This window comes from Ctenocephalides felis, unplaced genomic scaffold (assembly GCF_003426905.1).
Source record: "Ctenocephalides felis isolate EL2017-DRISC unplaced genomic scaffold, ASM342690v1 CF-g0.4_SCAFFOLD_03572, whole genome shotgun sequence".
In the NCBI taxonomy this organism is placed as follows: domain Eukaryota; kingdom Metazoa; phylum Arthropoda; class Insecta; order Siphonaptera; family Pulicidae; genus Ctenocephalides; species Ctenocephalides felis.
In genome coordinates this window covers 25,266,702-25,284,751 of record NW_020539726.1, presented here as the reverse complement: position 1 = coordinate 25,284,751, position 18,050 = coordinate 25,266,702, and the positions used below count along the sequence as shown (strand labels likewise).

Here is an 18,050-nt window from a genome sequence, read left to right as displayed (position 1 = left end):
AAAATTCCAGTCAGAGGTCAGCAAATGGTGCAATGCATTTTTGTCCAGGTTGCAGACGACCCTATGAGACCGCAGGAGGTCTCTATAATCATGTGAAATTTAAATGTGGAAAAGAACCTCAATTTTCTTGTGAACATTGTCATTTTAGATTTTACCATAAACAAAGTTTGATAAGACATAGATCGAGAAAACATAGGAACCTGCAGTGATTTGCGTTAGAAAACTTTTGAGTCTGCAGCATCATCAGTACCTACGACATAAAGTGTAACCTTTTACACTTAAAATTATTTATTTATATTTTTATTATTTGTATAATGGAAACATTTACAAGACTTTTATTATTACTTGGACGTTGTTAAAATGCCACTGGCATATAATAAATTAAATACAATGCGTTAAGTTGAAGCAAGTTATTTACATAATATATTTGATCTAATAATTATTTACTTGTGTACGAAATTAGGCCAAAATTTTGGTCTATCGTGCCAAAATGTATATGTATTTTTTACATAGATTAAGTTGTATATAGTTAAATCAAGATATATTATTATTATTATTTTAATATTGGAGTATATTTTATTATACTGTGGTCATTTATGAATAAATGTTATGAAGATATATTTGTATGTTTTTTAAATGTTGAGGTATGTAATTTAATTATCTATTTCTTGATTTTATTTAATAAAACTATTTAACAATTTTTCTCATTAATATTTATTGTTTCAGATTCGATGCAGAGCTACTACATACATTGTTCGAAATGCAGCCTAGTTTTTACAGATATATTTCAACTCTACAGACACCAGAAAAAGGATTGTAATTTAGAAGAATTTAAAAATATATCTGCAGACACTTATAAATATACCTGTAGCAAATGTCTTAAAATTTATTCTACGTACAATGGATTATATAAACATGTTCGATTTGTTTGTGGTATAGAACCACAATTTGAGTGCCCCGTATGCAAAAAATTGTGCAGCAGAAAAGATAATTTGATGCAACATATAAAAATACATGGGCAATGAAGTTTAAAAAAAAGCGAATTATTTTTGTTATAATATTATGAGGAAAATCTATTTTTATATAACATCTCAGTATCATTCACCTTGTTATCATATCACTTCGATTTTTTTGACTTTGGCATGTTTGGAACTTAGATCTTAGTTAGGACTAATTGTAATTTATATGCTAAATTTATCATTTATTTACTTTTGCGAAATGTTTTAAATTAATTAGATAACACTTAACACACCATGTTAAGGGCAAATTTGTCAAGACTAAATATATTTGTATAAATTTATGATATTATTTTTTATACCTAAATTATAAAAAAAATCTTTTTTACTATAATCATAAAATCAATTTAGATATTAATTTACTATTTTTAGTTTTTTAGTATACACGCAACGAAACACATCTATTACTCAAATGTTATTTATATTTCTTAGAAAATTTATTTTTGTTAGTGTTTTATTAAAACAATTTTAATTTGAACATTTAAAAAGAGAGCAGTGATTTTTTCACTTTTCAAATAATTGCAAAATGTATATATGTTTTAACATTTTTCTTATTTTTTTCTGAAGACGAGGACATACTATGTTCCCGGAACGTAGCAATAGTTGTATAAAAAAATTAAATAAATATTTTTTTGGAAAAAGTTTACAAAAAAACAAAAGTTTTTTTATAAATATTATTAATTATTGTGAACGATTTGGAACTATATACATACATATATATATATATATATATATATATATATATCTGTTTCTCATTTTCTCTTTTGTTTCTTACACCCTGCTTCCACTCACTCTACCACACGTGCTGTGTGACATTGATCAGTTTTCATAATGCACTGCGATTGAACACTTACAATGTAGGAGAGCAATATGTGCTCCTTTAATTCGTCGTTTATATTAATACATTAGTATATTATTCTTTTACACAATTTCAGTGTTCAACAAATCTTATTTAGTTTTATAATGTGTTATAAAAATTGTACATAAAATACAAAATACAGATTTTTGCAATAAATACTATATCTAATGTACTTGTTTTTTCAGGATTGTAGTTATGCCTATTTCCTATATTGAATGGTATTGTGGATTTTTGAATTTCATATAATTTTTTTTAAGTTTTTTTAACTAACTTTTCAATTTGTTCTTTTCAGGATTCTCATTCGCTAGGGATAGTGCTTTTTCAAATTCTGGATTTATGACCAAGCAGACCCAGCAATCTAAAAGGACTTTTCCTCCAGAGCAGGATAGCAATGTCGTATGGACTGATGAAGGCCTGATGTACCAATGCCAAAATGTTTAAAGTTATATATGCATAATCAGAGTGTAAGACGTCATCTGAGATATGAATGTGGCCAAGAAAGACAATTTAAATGCAATATTTGTGGGTATAAATGTCACAGAAAAGAGAGTCTGAGGGCTCATTCTTTTGCCAAACATAAAATTAAATAAGTTATTTTAGTTGGGCTAGGAAATAATGTATAGTGTATGTGGATATAGAAAATTTTAGGCGTCTTATTGATTTGATTGTAAATTAAGTCATGAGCAAAAATGATTGGTTGAATGAGTTACATGTGTAATATTAGTTTATGATACCCATGCATCAGTAACATTACTAAAGGAAAATTTGTTTGAATCAATAACCATACAGATTTTAATTTAGGTTTATTTTTAGGTTTTTGGTTCAACATATTTTTTTTTAGCAAAAATGTTTTAGTACCCATATAGAATTAGAAGAAAATGAATGTAAAAAATTATGATGAATTTATCTCAAATTTGTATTTTGGTTAGTTGTTAATAATTATTAATTTGTTTATGTATTGTAAATAAATATTTTATCTAACTGATAAAACACTTATGTTGCTTGCTTATATATATATATATATATATATATATATATATCTATATAAATATTATATAAGCATGACAACATTTATATATGTTAATTTTAGTGCAACATCAATTATTTATTGTAGGTTTTAATTGTTTTTATATTGGTTGACTATATTTATTTTAGGATTTTATTTACATAAATCCTAATTTTAGTATGTTTTTACTATAAAAGTTATAAATATTAATCAAATTGTAGTTCAATTTTTGTAATTATTTGTGAAATCTACAGAAATCTACTGTTATTTTGCGATATGACAGCAAAAATTGAATGCTTCTCTGATTTTAATTAAAAATGTATGTACCTAATATTTTGTATTTATCATTTTTGCTGCAAATATTTTTGCAACAAAGTTTTACGAATTAAAATTAAATTAGTTTTTGAGTAATCACATCACTATGATAAATGCAAATAATCTTTGTTTATAGTCAGACAAAACATTAGACTGCATTTTATATTTATATTTATGTACTTAATTATGAAACTTTGAATGGCAACACATTATTCATGTATATTTTTCAAAATATTAAATATTTAAGGTTTTATTCATGGATAAAATTTCTAAATATTTTTTAGACTCATATTTATTATGTATAAAAGTACTATATAAAAATGATTTTTAGTAAAAATATTATAGTATTATATTAAATTATTTAAGCATCTAAGTAATAAAATTGTAAATTTGTACGGGTGAAAATATACTTTTATCAAACTAAAATCAAACTATATTGTATTTTACAATGTTATCATAATCAGAATGTACCTGTATGCATTATAGTAATTAACAATAAATAATTTCATTTTAGGGATTCAAGATTTGAATTACTATGGTTATGAAGAAAATAGTGTGTTTAAAAAACAACAGCATCAATGTAATCAATGTGGCAAAATATATTGTAGTCGAGGAAATGTTAGCAGACATAAAAAGTACCAATGTGGTGTTGAACCAAAATTTCTATGTGGGTTTTGTCCTTATAGAGCACGTTTAAAAAGTGATCTTGGAAAACATGTGAAAATTGCACATCCTCTCTTGAATTGAAGAGAGAAAGTCATATATTTACTACATGTAAAAGTACTAACCTTTAAAATTTTCTAGTTTGTGAATTAAAAACCTACTCGTGATGTACCTACTGGAATATATTTTTGAAAAATCTAGATGAAATTCCATTCGAAATAAAATACTTTAAAATTTATAAAATTTTCATTAATTTTAATTTTATTATTTTAAATTAGTTTGTTGGCGATGAAGAAGTAAGGATTGTTATTCTCTATTGTGATAGTTTTAGTAATAAACTTTCTGCAGGTCCTTAATCCAAGAAGATGTTACAAAATCAGTATCCTATGTAAAGTACCTTGTTCCAATTTACCTATTAATTATTAATTACAAATATATTTATGTTTCAGAGAATCCCGCTGCAAGAAATTCAGGTTATCATCGTCATGTAGAAGTGGCAGGATTATATCCTTTTCAGTGTAATAACTGTTCCAGATCTTTCAAATTTCTTCACACATTACAAGCTCATTTGCATTTTGAATGCGGAAAACCTCCGGAATATAAATGTCATCTTTGTTCTTATGCGACTTTTTATAAATCAAATCTTAATCGACATTCTGTAAGACATGTAAAATGAACATTTGCGCAGATTGGCCAGATGTATTAAAATTTCAAGACGTTTTCATACTTACAATTAGGATTTTATTGCAGCAGTGCAGTTCCATTTTTTTTTATTCCAGGCCTCTAGTTGTTAAACGTTTGTTAATATTTTAAGTAATAAATTTTATGTTTCATTTCATCATTTAATGGCTATTTGCTACAAAAGGAACACAAACAGAATTTTTCGAAAATTTTTGATTTCTGTCAGACATTGGTGTCTGGTGCTAAGAAAACGATACATTTGCATTATGTTTCGAAAGGCCTTGGCCTTGGCCTATTAGGAACAAAAACTGATTTTTTTTTTGGCTTACATATAAGGCTGACACGAATGGCTTGTCGACAAAAAAATAATACCTATAATAATAAATTAATATAGGGCTATGTCAGACATAAGAGTTCCGTTCTTTAAAGAATTAGGTTTTTTAATACATTTTTAACTAATTTTGGGATTATTGTGTCTGACATAGTTTACGTAGAATTTTTTAACGTCGGGCACTGTCATGGCGATTAATGTGCTAAATCAAATAGATATTTTTTGAAAAGTCCTGTTTGTATTTTCTTTAGTTGTAAATACACCAAATTGTAACAAATAGCTATTAAATTATTCTCTAACACAAAATTTATGATTTAAAATGTCAATAAACGATTAGAGAGTGCAACAAAAGTCCTGACTTTAATGTTTAATATTTTTAAGTATTCTGCCAAACTAAATTCTAATTGATGAGTTATAAAAGTCTTTCTTATGATATAAGTTGTAAAAAACGCATGATGTAAGTAATTCGTCTTCAAACTTAATATCATATATATATATATATATATATATATATATATATATATATATATATGAAGTATGTTTCAAAATGTTTTATCGTATATCATGTATACGATCTAAAGCTAGTCATATAGTTATATGTAAAATTAGTTTTAAACAATTTTTACTTTTATGATCTCTGCATACATAGTTTTGCATTTGTATTGATTTGTTGATAATATATATTTTGTTGAAATATATATTTTGTATTTATTTATTTAGAATGAAAATATTATAACAATTGGTGTTTTTAATTTTTTAATAATTTTATCTAACATATTTATTTTCTTCTAGGTTACCTGCACGTAAAACTATCTCACAGAGTTTTACCATTTAACCAACCATCTTCACATATGGTTGGTTAAAGATTCAAAACATCTATTGTATTGATTTAATGATAATATATAATAAATTTGTATCAAATATATGTTTTTTATTTATATATTTAGAATGAAAATTTTACAAAATTTGGTGAGTTAAAATTTATATTAATTTTATCTAACATATTTATTTTCTTCTAGGTTATCTGCTCCTAAAACCACCTTTAAGAGTTTTATCATTTAACCAACTATCGTCACAGATGGTTGGTTAAATGGTAAGATTCAAAACATCTATTGTATTGTTTTATTGATAATATATAATAAATTTGTATTGAATACACGTTTTTTATTTACTTATCTAAAATGAGTATTTTTTTAAATTTGGTAAATTTAAATTGTTATTACCTTTATCTAACATATTTATTTTTCTTCCAGGCTTCCTGCTCCTAAAACCATCTCACAGAGTTTTACCATTCAGCCAACCATCGTCCCAGGTCAATCGTGATGTTCTATCAACTTTTGTTCAAAATAAATCGGAAAACATGTTTAGGTGTGAAAAATGTAAAAGGGTTTATAAACATAGACACAATTTAATCAGGCACTTAAGATATGAATGTGGAGTTGAACCTAGTTTTGTTTGTCCACGTTGTCCATACAAATCGACGAGGAAAGCTGTTCTAGAATACCATTGTCGGAATATTCATAGTTTATTCGATTTGAAAATTATTCTTTCACAAAGCAAAAGTGAGAGTAATACAAGTTTACTTTAAATTCTGTTTTTTTTTTTAATTTGTAAAATTAAGTTCACAAATGATGGTGGAGTCGTTTTTTGGGAGCAGCTATGGAGCACGGTCTCTTTAAAGTGTGAAAGTAATAAATATAAATATGTGTTTTTTTCTAGTAATAGTTCTACAAATATCACCATACGTCTACTAATTTATATATTAAAGTCCATTTCTATTTATTCCTAATTTACGTAAAATATATGAAATATTAAATTTACTTTATATTTTTTATTTAGAAAAAGAAATGCAGCGTACGAAAGAAATTAAAAATTCCTACTACAAGTACGAAATAAAAAATCCGTTGAATGAAAAGCGATATGAAAACAAGTTTTTCTCTCTAAAAATTATCAATAAAATTGTTATATTTTATTTTATACCATTCCTCGATTGATATTAAATGTCTGCAATTTTAAGCATTTACTTGAAGTAAAAAAGATCAAAAAGCAAATCTAAATAAAAAATCCAGATTCACTCCTATATCATAACATCGCAAAATTAATGGATATGAGAAGCAATATGAAAAGAAAAAGTTTTTTACAATATAAGTTAATGTTTCAATAGTTCAACAAGTTGTTCTGTTTTATTTTGTTTTATTTTGGCTCTAAATATCTGTCTTCAGTTTTTGATAATCAAATATAAAAAGTGAACTATAAAAGAAATGGATAATGGTGAATTCTTTCACATCATGGACCTGTCTTCTGGAATACTAATAACAATTATTAGATATGTTCTCTGTGTATAAAATCAATACTATAATCTTGAAAAAATAAGTATGCTGCTGCAGCATAAAATTCTAGAAAATGATAAAAATATATTTATTATATTCTGTAAATAGAAAATATTATTATATTGTAAATTGTAGTTTAGATGTTCATTTTTTGTTTGTAATAATTGTTTTTAAATACATCATAAAATCTTTTATAGATCAATATGTATTTTCAAATATTGTAGTAGCATCAATAAATACGTATTTTGTAAATTAAATGAAATTATCAATTATTAATCATATCATCAAGTAAATAACTTAAACCAAGTAAACAACTTTTTTACTTGGTGTTACCGCCCGAATCAAAATAATTTGCTCCCAAGGGCTCAAATGCTTCAAAATTGATAAAAAAATCTTCTATAAGTTTTAGCTTTTAATATTGTCTTTCAGATAGTGTGCAAATCAATAAAAGTTTTGTATGGACATAGCATGGGAAAATTAAAAAAAAAAAATTCAAAAAGCGAACAAATAATTGAGTTTTATTAAACATTCGACGCTCTACAAAACAAATTCTAAAAAACCTGTTTTGCAGAGCGTTTAATTTTTAATAGTAGATGACACGAATTGTCACTTTTAATTCATTTGTCGCTAAGTTATACATAAAAAACATTTTTAAAATTTTCGAAATTTCTTCCATGCTATTTCCATACAAATATTTGATTCAATTGCGCTTCATCTAAAAGACAATATTAAGAGCTAAAACTTTCAGAGAATTGTTTTTTATCAATTTGGAACTATTTGAGCCCTTGGGAGCAAGGAAATTCGAAAATCTTCACATTAAGGACCACCCTAAGATATATAAGGGTATATGTATGTGTTGAAAATATGTGATGCCCTTGTAAAAATCGTTAAATCATGTTCAATATATGTAAATTTTAACAAAACACGGCTAAAATTTTACAATAAATGTTATTTTCCTTTATTGTAAAACTTTCATTTAACTAAAATGTATTACCCAATGTAAACCTATTCATTTAATATTAATCGAATTATTCTATTTTTCACTTTTTTAGATGATGACGGATTTTTCCAATGCAAGTACTGCTTTCTTTACTTCGAAACAGAATATCATCAATTTCACAATGAAAGATGTGCACTAAAATTGTTATTTGATTCTCCAAAAGTGAAACGAAATCCTTCTCAAATTAGCAAATTGGAAACCTTGATGTCTGGAGGAAAATCTATATTTCCATGCCCAAAGTGCAATCGTAGTTATAGTAAAAGATTTATTTTAAATCGGCACATCAAGTATGAGTGTGGCATAGAACCTCAATTTCATTGCCCGATGGCATTTTGCTCTTACAAGACACATTTTAATTATAATATAGGGAAACATATACAGCTGAAACATAAAGTTCAAATTGATGCTTCTGAAAACTATCCTTAATAATACAGATTTGCCATAATAATTAATTCGAAAAAATTCGATGTATATTGTTTGTTGATTAATTCTAAAAATACAAAATTAATGCGTTACGAGTTTTTCACTGCCATATTGTAATAATAATATCATTAAACTTTTCATTTGTTATGTTATTTGCTGTATAGGGGGCGTCCATTAATTACGTGAGGTTTTTAGAAGGAGGGGTCGTTTGATAAAAAATCACAGAATACCACTCGGGGGAGGGAGGGGTGTAGTAAAATATCACTTGATTTATTTTATACCTGAGTTTTCTTAAAAAATTCTAAGCATTTTAAAAAAAATCAACAATTTTACAATTTTTTTGCCGAACTAAAAATATTCGTGATGTTTATTGTGGGGGAGGGGTGTAGTTTTGATTACCGCGGGGGAGATGGATCCAAAAATCCTTAAAGAATCGAGCACGTGATTAATGGCAGCTTAAGATTTTTCTTGAAATCCCAGATATAGAGTCCAATTCTCCGATAAAATAGACCTTAACATTGCGTTGTCATGGCAACGGCTACGGCCTTTCTTCAAATAAATTGGTAGTGAAAACCGTCAGATGTTACGGTTTATTTTATCGCAGAATTAGCCCCTTAATATGATTTTAGATATATGTTGCTGTTATATTTTATACAATTCTAATTAATAATCATTATTGCCATTTACTGTTAAAAATAAAAATTATTGAGATAATTGGTATTATTATTAATACCAATTATCTCGAAATTAATTGATAAAATGTTGTGCTATAGCTTTATAATAAAATTATAAAGATTGTTCATGTATATAGTAAATTCTCTACGATATTTTAGAAATCTATAGAAAATAAATGATAACATTTTTCATAACAACTTCTATTTTTATAATAATTGCCATAATCTCCAAATTGTTAATTTATTTCATAATAATATTTAAAAATGAAATGTTTATCTGAAGTACGGCTTTAATTTTAAAATATCATCGTTCACCGTTTTCATTAAAATATCGCCTCTAATTTTTTAAGAAATTGAAGCAAACTATTTTTAAACTGCTAAAAATCATTATTTTACAATAAGATTTTTTAAACATGAATTACTAGTAAAAAACATTTTTGAAATGTTTATTGATTTGTTGCTTTTTCAAAAAAGTGTTTTTTTTTCTGAATCTCGTCATTTTAAAAATATCGAAATTATGTATCATAGAATAAGATAAATATTCTATAAAAACATATAGAATATGTTTTTATATAATTTAAAAAAAATATTTTTATGAAAATTTATATAATAAAATGTTTATATGAAATGCAAATTAAATATATGTTTGATTATAATAATATGTTTAAAAATATAAATGATTTATGATTTTTTGTTGTTTTATTTGTGTAAAATCTTTGTAATATTTGCGTAGCTTTGATGTATTAATTATAATATAAAGATTTGTTTATAATTTATTATGACTTTATTTAATCATGTTGATTTGTTCATAATATGATTTTGTATTTTTTAGCAGGTGATTTCACCTATGAAAAAATGTTTGAAAGTGATAATGAATTGTTAACATCGACACCAATTCACCGCAGAATATTGGATTTTGACGAAGTTTCAATAAAGCTTTTACCACCAAGAAGAAATTTAATAGTTTCATTTAGTGAATGGGATGATAATATTCCACTCGAAGCACTAAAAGAACGATTGCTGAAAAAATCATCGCAGAATTCGCAAGAGAATTTGTCACAAAAATTTAGGATGTTGTCATCAAACACCAATAGTCAAACTGCCGTAGAAAAACGTAGGAAGCTTTCTTCAAACGCAGATATTCTGGTTACTCCAGAAAAACTTTTGGAGCCAAATAATCAAGAAAAATTATCACAAAATTTTAAGACGCCTTCGACAAATAAAAATGGATTCACGAGTCAAGATAATTCTTCGAAGAAGTTGAGGACTTTTTCGAAAACGCCCAACAGTAAGCTCATTTCATGTTTCTTGAAATACGTCTAAAAGTTAGGACAAAATACACCTGATTCATCCGAACAGTGATTTATTCCTAAATTTTTGATGTCTAAAATTAAACTTTTATTTAAATTTACCAAATTATATATACCTATTTTCTTAGTTATAAATAAAAAAAATACTAATATTAATTTGTACCTGATTAAATTTTAGACAACAATGTACAAATTACTCCATCATCGAACAAGGCTGCATCAGATGGAGTTTCACCAAGTCCAAATTCCAAGTTTGTTTGCAGAAAATGCAACTGGGTTGCTTCAGATTTTAGTCAATTTGCCATTCATCTTCAAAAAACGTGTGGATGTGAAATTTTGATGAGATGTACTATGTGTGATCACAAATTTAAAGATATTAAAACAGACGAAATCAGCGAGCATTTCTTGATAGTTCATAATATCAGTATCAACTCAAATAATACCAAAAACAACTAGTCAATTAATCTAGTCATAAAATAAGATAATTATATTTATATATTAGGGTGGTCCTTAATATGGACATTTTTGAATTTCATCGCTCCCAGGGGCTTAAATGCTTCCAAATTGATAAAAAAAAATCTCTAGAAGTGTTAGATCTTAATATTAACGTGTAAATAGTGCGCAATTCAACCAAATTTCGTATGGAAAAAATTTGGAAAAATAAAAAAAATTTTTTAGGTATAACTTAGCGACAAGTGAATCAAAAGTTTTTTATACTTTTATAACTCCTTCATTTGTTTGCTAAGTTATATTTAAAAAACATTTTTAATTTTTTTGAATTTTTTTTATGCTATTTCCATACAAAACTTTCATTGATTTGCGCACCATCTAAAAGACTATATTAAGAGCTAAAACTTATAGAGTATTTTTTCATCAATTTGGAAGCATTTGAGCCCATGGGAGCAAGGAAATTGTCCATATTAACCTTTTCCACTCGCTAATACCGAGATTCATATGAATTTTGCCGCCGGCGGTATCCGAGTGCAAAGGGTTAAAGGCCTTCCTAATATATATATATATATATATATATATATATATATATTTTCTTATATTATAAAAAGTAATTATTTCAGTATTCAGATGATTCAAATTTAAATGAAATTATTACCTTATTAGTCGATGAATGCTGAACCTGAAATATTACTATACTCTACTTTTAACATATTTTTAACACGTTTACGTCTATATAATCTTTTATATCTATAACTTCAATTAAACAAGTTACTATTACTATCTTATTAGTTTATTATAACCTGATCTCAGATTTACAATATATCTCTCACTTATTAAGTCATTATCTCAAACTAAGTTTGTGAAAATGTAAAATATTTACCTTATTGATTTATATGAAATATTTACCTTATATTATAAAAAGTGATTATTTCAGTATTCAGATGATTCAGATATAAATGAGATTATTATCTTATTATTCAATGTATGATGAATCTGAGATGTCGCTATACTTTGCTATCTATTTTTCATCTATATAAACTTATATCATAAATCTATAACTTTAATTATTAATTTAAAATTTAAAATATTTCTTTTTTCATATAATATAAATTGTTATCTCTAACAAAGTTTGTGATAAAAAATAAATATTTTAATATTTAGAAACCTCACCAAAAATTTTACTATTTGTGGAATTTTATTTGTTGATATGTGATGAATTTATATCAAATATTTTTATATTATACATAAATTTACTATATTTATGTATTCTTAACTTTTACATAATTATAGTCCTCTTTGAAATTACTTTATATGAAAGTAAATATTACAATAGTCTGGTGATTTAGATATAAATGAAATTTTTACCTGAAATATTGCTATATTCTACTTTTAATGGATTTATTACGTTTATACCTATAACTTTAAATATAAAAGTTACTACGTTATTAGTTTATTATAATCTGATCTCATATTTAACATATTTATCAAGCAAAGTTTGTGATAAAAAAATAAATATTTCAATATCCAGATGATTCACAAAAAATGAAATTTTTACCTTATTGATTTGTTGACATGTTATGAATTTTTATAAAATATTGTTATATTCTTCATTTATTATATTTGTGTATGTTTCTCTTTTATAAATATATGGGCATCAACTATATTACATATAAAGATTACTTTGAGAAATAATAGTAAATATTTAGGTGATTCACATATGAATGAATTTTTTTCTTAATTATATGCCTAATGTGTTGAATTGATCTCAAATATTGCTATGTATCTTGATTTTTTTTTATGAATTCCTAAAACTATTTTATTATTATTCTATATGTAATAAGATGTTCATATATGTTCTCTATATTCAATATATTTTGTAATAATTTTTTAATACATTTTGTACTTCAGTATTATGTAGTATTAATTTTGGTTTGGTACATATTTGTATATTGCAATCATCTATGGAGATTTATATTTATGTAATATTTATGCTTATAAAACATTTTCATTGAATTTTTATCATCACAAAAATCGCTTAGCCACAAATTCATTATATTCAAGAAATCTTCAATATAATTGAGGATTACAAGAGGTTCAACGACTTTCACAGCTTTTATGAGATTTTGACTCTTATTAAGATGATTATATTATGATTATATTATGAGCACAGTATTAACCTTAAACCATTCGCTGTAAGTTTTAACTCATTTTAATTTACTAATTATATTTTTTTCTTTTCAGGTTTAGCGAGAGTGTGCCAAAACTGCGGCTTGGGTTTTTATGACGTGGGCAAATTTCGAATGCATAATTGTAAAAATTATAGAGTTTTATTACCAAAACTTGCTTTACCACCTAGTTTTGCTACCACGGAAGATTCTGAGACAAATAGATGTCCTAGGTGTTCGAAGAATTACAAACGGAGTTTTTCATTAGCTCGGCATTTAAAATATGAATGTGGAAAAATACCTAGTTTTCAATGTACCATGTGTGGTTATAGAACTTACCATAATGCCAATTTGAAGAGGCATTTGCAAAGACATATTCACAGTAATCAGATGGTTTAAAATCGGAAGAGGATTTAGGAAATAAGATCTAATGGTGTAGTGTTTGAAGGATCTATGATCAAATTTTAAAATAAAACTGTTGAGTTTCTAATTCTAATTACGTTGATTTATTCAAAAAACAATAACAACACATCATGTTGGAAAACTAAACACATACGATAAATTACCAAAATTAACTATACCAAATCAGCCCTTATTACTTTCGAACTAAATAGGTCTACCCGTGGGACAAAAAGTTAATTTAATAAAGACTAATTTGAGCGATATGATCTATGAAAAATTTGTGTGATTAGTTTGCTTGAAATATTGGTGCATTTGGATTGGCTGGAATAGAAAAGTCTATAAGTAAATGTAAAAAGTATATGAACAAACGAGGCTCTTATCCTTCTACTAAATTTTTGTGAATGAAAATTAACTAAAAAGTCTCATATGTAGTGAAAATCATAAATAATATATAGATTATTTTTGCTGCAGGAGCGGCGGCATCCGAGTGGAAAGGGTTAAGTTTTAATTTGTAGACAAGATTGACTACATTTTTAGTGATCCATCAAACATCATTAGACTCAAGAAGAAAATGCCATTGGATCCAATTCAAAATTTTATCCAAAGTATATTGGAGCAATTTCTACAATTTATTTCTACAGTATGGAAACACTTGATATGTGATATCATTCACCAGGAAATAACTTCTAGATATAAAAATGATGCAAACCCAACATCATTGACACAAACTTATAGTGCATTTTTTATAAGTGTCGAAACGTGTAAATAAATAATTATAGATATTTATTTATTTTTTGTACATGATATTTTTGCTGTATATAAATATGTTTATATACAGCGTTTATATATGTTAAAATATGACGAAAAAACTATTAAGTTGCATATGGTTCAAATTTTCTAATGTTCATATAGTTCTAATTTTTCAAAATTAGTTTATTTCTTGTAATTATAATTTATGTTAAGAATATTTATGATATGTTTTATGTACAACTATAAAATATTACAAATAACTTAATAATTCAAATTAATTATTGAAAATTTATTTAACTTATAACTAAAATATTTGTTGTGAAATGTCTGAACAGTAGAGATTTTATTTATTATATTCATTATATATGCGTATATTAATTATATATTATGTATGTGTTTTTTATAAATTTAATTGCTTTGTGCTATTCATATTTAAAGCATTTTTTTTTCAAAACTTTACTAAGTTTAATTAACTTGAATTGAATCAGTTTTGTATTTTAATATGTAAAATCAAGAGTTGCTTTTCACGCGCTTATAGAAAAATTAATTTTAGTTATAAGAAGTCAATGTAGACTTATTGCTAATAAGCAGAAATATTGTAAATATTATGAAAATACAAATCTTATATACAACGAAATTGTAGTATTACTTAAACACCGTGATTTTATTATGTGAGTGGCATTTCTTTTATATTAATTTTGCTGATTTTTTTTTATTTTTCAGGTTCTTTTCCCCGTTGCAAGGATGTTCTCAAGGCAATGAATTCCACAGAACCCGGAAGACATGCTTTGGACAAAAATTATATCTTTTCTTCTAATCGTCGTTTAGTTTGCTATACCTGTGGCAAAGTGGAATCTCAATTTTGGAAAAAACCAGGAGGGATATCTCGATACAAATGCTTACCATGCCAAAAAAAAGTGTCTAATTACTATACTCGCAGAATGAAATTATCTAATCTTATTTATGATGATACTTCGGACTAAAATGAAAAATATGTGAATTTAAGAAACTTTTAAATTTAATATATATTAGGGCGAGTCAATATAAGAGCCACTTAGGCACATATGATTTTTATATTCTAGGGATTAAAATAAAATATTTTTCTGAAGAAATCTTACCTTTAAAACTGCATTTTGATACCCCGACCTGAAGATAAGGGTTAAATTTTGAGAAACCCTTCAGGAGGGTGTCATGGGGTGAACCACGGGCATGGGTGGATCGGTCTCCAAAGTTAGAGGGGGTCGGTCATACATTTGGACGCGATTGGGGCTCTTTGAATGGAATTTTTCAAATTTTAACACTTATTTTTGGGTCAATGCACGGGACATCAGAATTTATTTTAGAGATATGGTTTCTTCAGCAAAGTATCTTATTTTGATCTTTAGTACCCGAAAATCATATGTGCCTAAGCGACTTTTTTAACCCATATAAATCGACCCGCTCTTGTATAAATTTAATACTCGTATATCTGTGATATTTAAGTTGGATAAATATATATTCCAAAAGTGATAAATGAATCTAGTCGAAAAACATGAAGTTTCGTTGAACTTTATGTTCTATGTGCAATAAATAAATTTTATATACATATGAATATAACTCATATTTTATAATTTGCTTTTATTTAATATTGTATTATTATATTAGCATGTCTTTATTTATGCATTAGATGCCTGTTCTTGACTTTGTTAGAAAATATAAACTATCAGCTTCGTATATCAGTATAGGTATGTAATCATCTATGTATTTTTATATTATTTACTATATCTTTATACTTATTGTTATTATTAAATGTTATTATTTTCCTTTTATTTATATTGGATGAGATTCAGGGGATTTGATTTTGCTGATCAGGCTTCATAAAAATATATTGATTTAGTTACTTAGCATATATTAATTTTGTCTTAAACGCTTATAATACTATTTAGTTCAGATTAGGCAATATGTATTATTTCAAATAAAACATCAGTTTATTTTTTTTAACATATGACTTCTGTCTATTTACAGGTCGCAAAACAACTGACTACTCACTGTCATACAGGTGTCCAAATTGCAAACGGCTATTTCCTCATATCGATTCTATTAGAAATCATTACTGCCGACCATCACAGTCTCAAATTGCTTTCGAAAATTCGAAAGATAAAGGCCGAATTTCACCTCATGTACTTTTTCCACTTTTGGACGAAATCGAGAATTGGAGTGTTCGTTGCAAGGAAAAAAAGTATAAATGTCCAAAATGTCCAAAGCAATATTCTCATGGAAGTGCCCTTAGTCGACATGTTAATAATGAATGTGGCATGGAACCAAAATTCAAATGTGATTTATGTGAATATAGAAGTTATAGGAATGAATGTATGCAGAGGCATATGCGTACTCATTCGAAGGCTAAATTTGGCTTAGTTCCTGGACAGAAGAATACTTTGTGATGGAAAATTAAAGCTTGATTGTTTATTTGACTCGATGAAGACAAAAACTGATTGAAAGTGATTGTTTTGAAAGGAGGTTTTTTCAATAAACCGACTAGTATAACATGACGCACTCCATACAAGAAACTAATTCTTCAGCGTTTTGTTTGAAGATATTTTAAAATAAATCTTATTCTAATTTTTTAGTTAATTTTTTAATTAATTTATTATAGTATATTTGAAAAATTAAAATGTTATTGTTTTCTTCCGGATTTCAATTCATTTCGGATATTGTGTTGCAAGAAATATTACTTTAAATTTTTGAACTAAAAAAACAGTACGCTTGTTTGAAGATATTTTAAAATAAATCCTGATCTAATTTTTAAGCAATTTAATAATTATCCCAGTTATTTGATGTTAATGTATCCCAGTTATTTTATGTTAAGTTAACAGTAATTTTGAAAAATTAAAGTGTAATTGTTTCCTTCCGGATCCAATTGATTTCGGATATTGTGTTGCATGAAATATTATTTGAAAATTAATTTAAGTTTCCGAACTAAAAAAACACTACACTTTTCGACTCACTCATTCAATAAAATATTATTTATAACTGAACAATTTTTTTGTAGGAACATATTTGAGTGATATTAGGGATAAAAAAGAATTACAAAGGTGCGATAAATACAAGTGATTTTGTTAAATCCATGACATAAATAAAAGTTATAATTAAATAAGTTAAAGTGTGTCGAATGTACTATTTGTATATATGTCATAGAAATTATAACATTTCCATAATTGATATTTACAATAATAATGAATTAAATAAATATAATATTTTTCAAATTCAATTATAAATAAATAATTCTGTTAAATAAGTAATTTTATGAATTTGTAAGTATATGTTAATTTTAATTCTACTGTAAATTTCAAGTAAAAAATGAGCCCTTTTTTAAAATAAGTTTTTTATGGTCTATGTGATTGACCAAGCCAGCTTAAAAATTCATAAAACTTCTATTCTTTTATTGCCATATGTTTATTATTATTAAGTTTTGTATATATGTGCTTAGTGATGTTATATTTTTTTGCTTAAAACAAATTTACGTAAGAGCTACACTCATGTTTTTTATTATTAAGATTATGATATTGCACTTGTTGTTCATATATCACCGTACAAATATTTATAATTAAAATAAAACTATAACCAAGAAATATTGAATTTTTACAACCTTCAATTCTCACTATTTTCTCAGCAAAAAAACTTAGTATTCAA

At 25.8% G+C, this 18,050-nt stretch overlaps 1 protein-coding gene across 1 annotated transcript; it reads left to right on the top strand.

The window, feature by feature from the left end:
• The first annotated feature begins 32 nt into the window (after positions 1-32).
• LOC113388293 (zinc finger protein 836-like) lies at positions 33-16,801 on the top strand. Its single transcript, XM_026625690.1, has 15 exons — positions 33-165; positions 2,168-2,287; positions 3,711-3,913; positions 4,138-4,189; positions 4,309-4,377; positions 5,891-5,956; positions 6,125-6,324; positions 6,711-6,756; positions 8,254-8,448; positions 10,131-10,586; positions 10,787-10,954; positions 13,303-13,608; positions 15,102-15,226; positions 16,045-16,102; positions 16,383-16,801. The coding sequence occupies exons 1-15, from the start codon at positions 33-35 to the stop codon at positions 16,799-16,801; spliced, it is 2,616 nt and encodes an 871-aa protein (XP_026481475.1).
• Positions 16,802-18,050: the final 1,249 nt, after the last annotated feature.

Bases quoted from the DNA above. Each gene is read 5' to 3' on its own strand.
- LOC113388293 (XM_026625690.1), top strand. From the start codon at position 33: ATGCATTTTTGTCCAGGTTGCAGACGACCCTATGAGACCGCAGGAGGT. The intron at 4,378-5,890 runs GTAATAACTGTT...ATTTTCTTCTAG, and splicing joins AGGATTATATCCTTTTCAGT to GTTATCTGCTCCTAAAACCA. The intron at 15,227-16,044 runs GTGGAATCTCAA...TTTATGCATTAG, and splicing joins TTTGCTATACCTGTGGCAAA to ATGCCTGTTCTTGACTTTGT.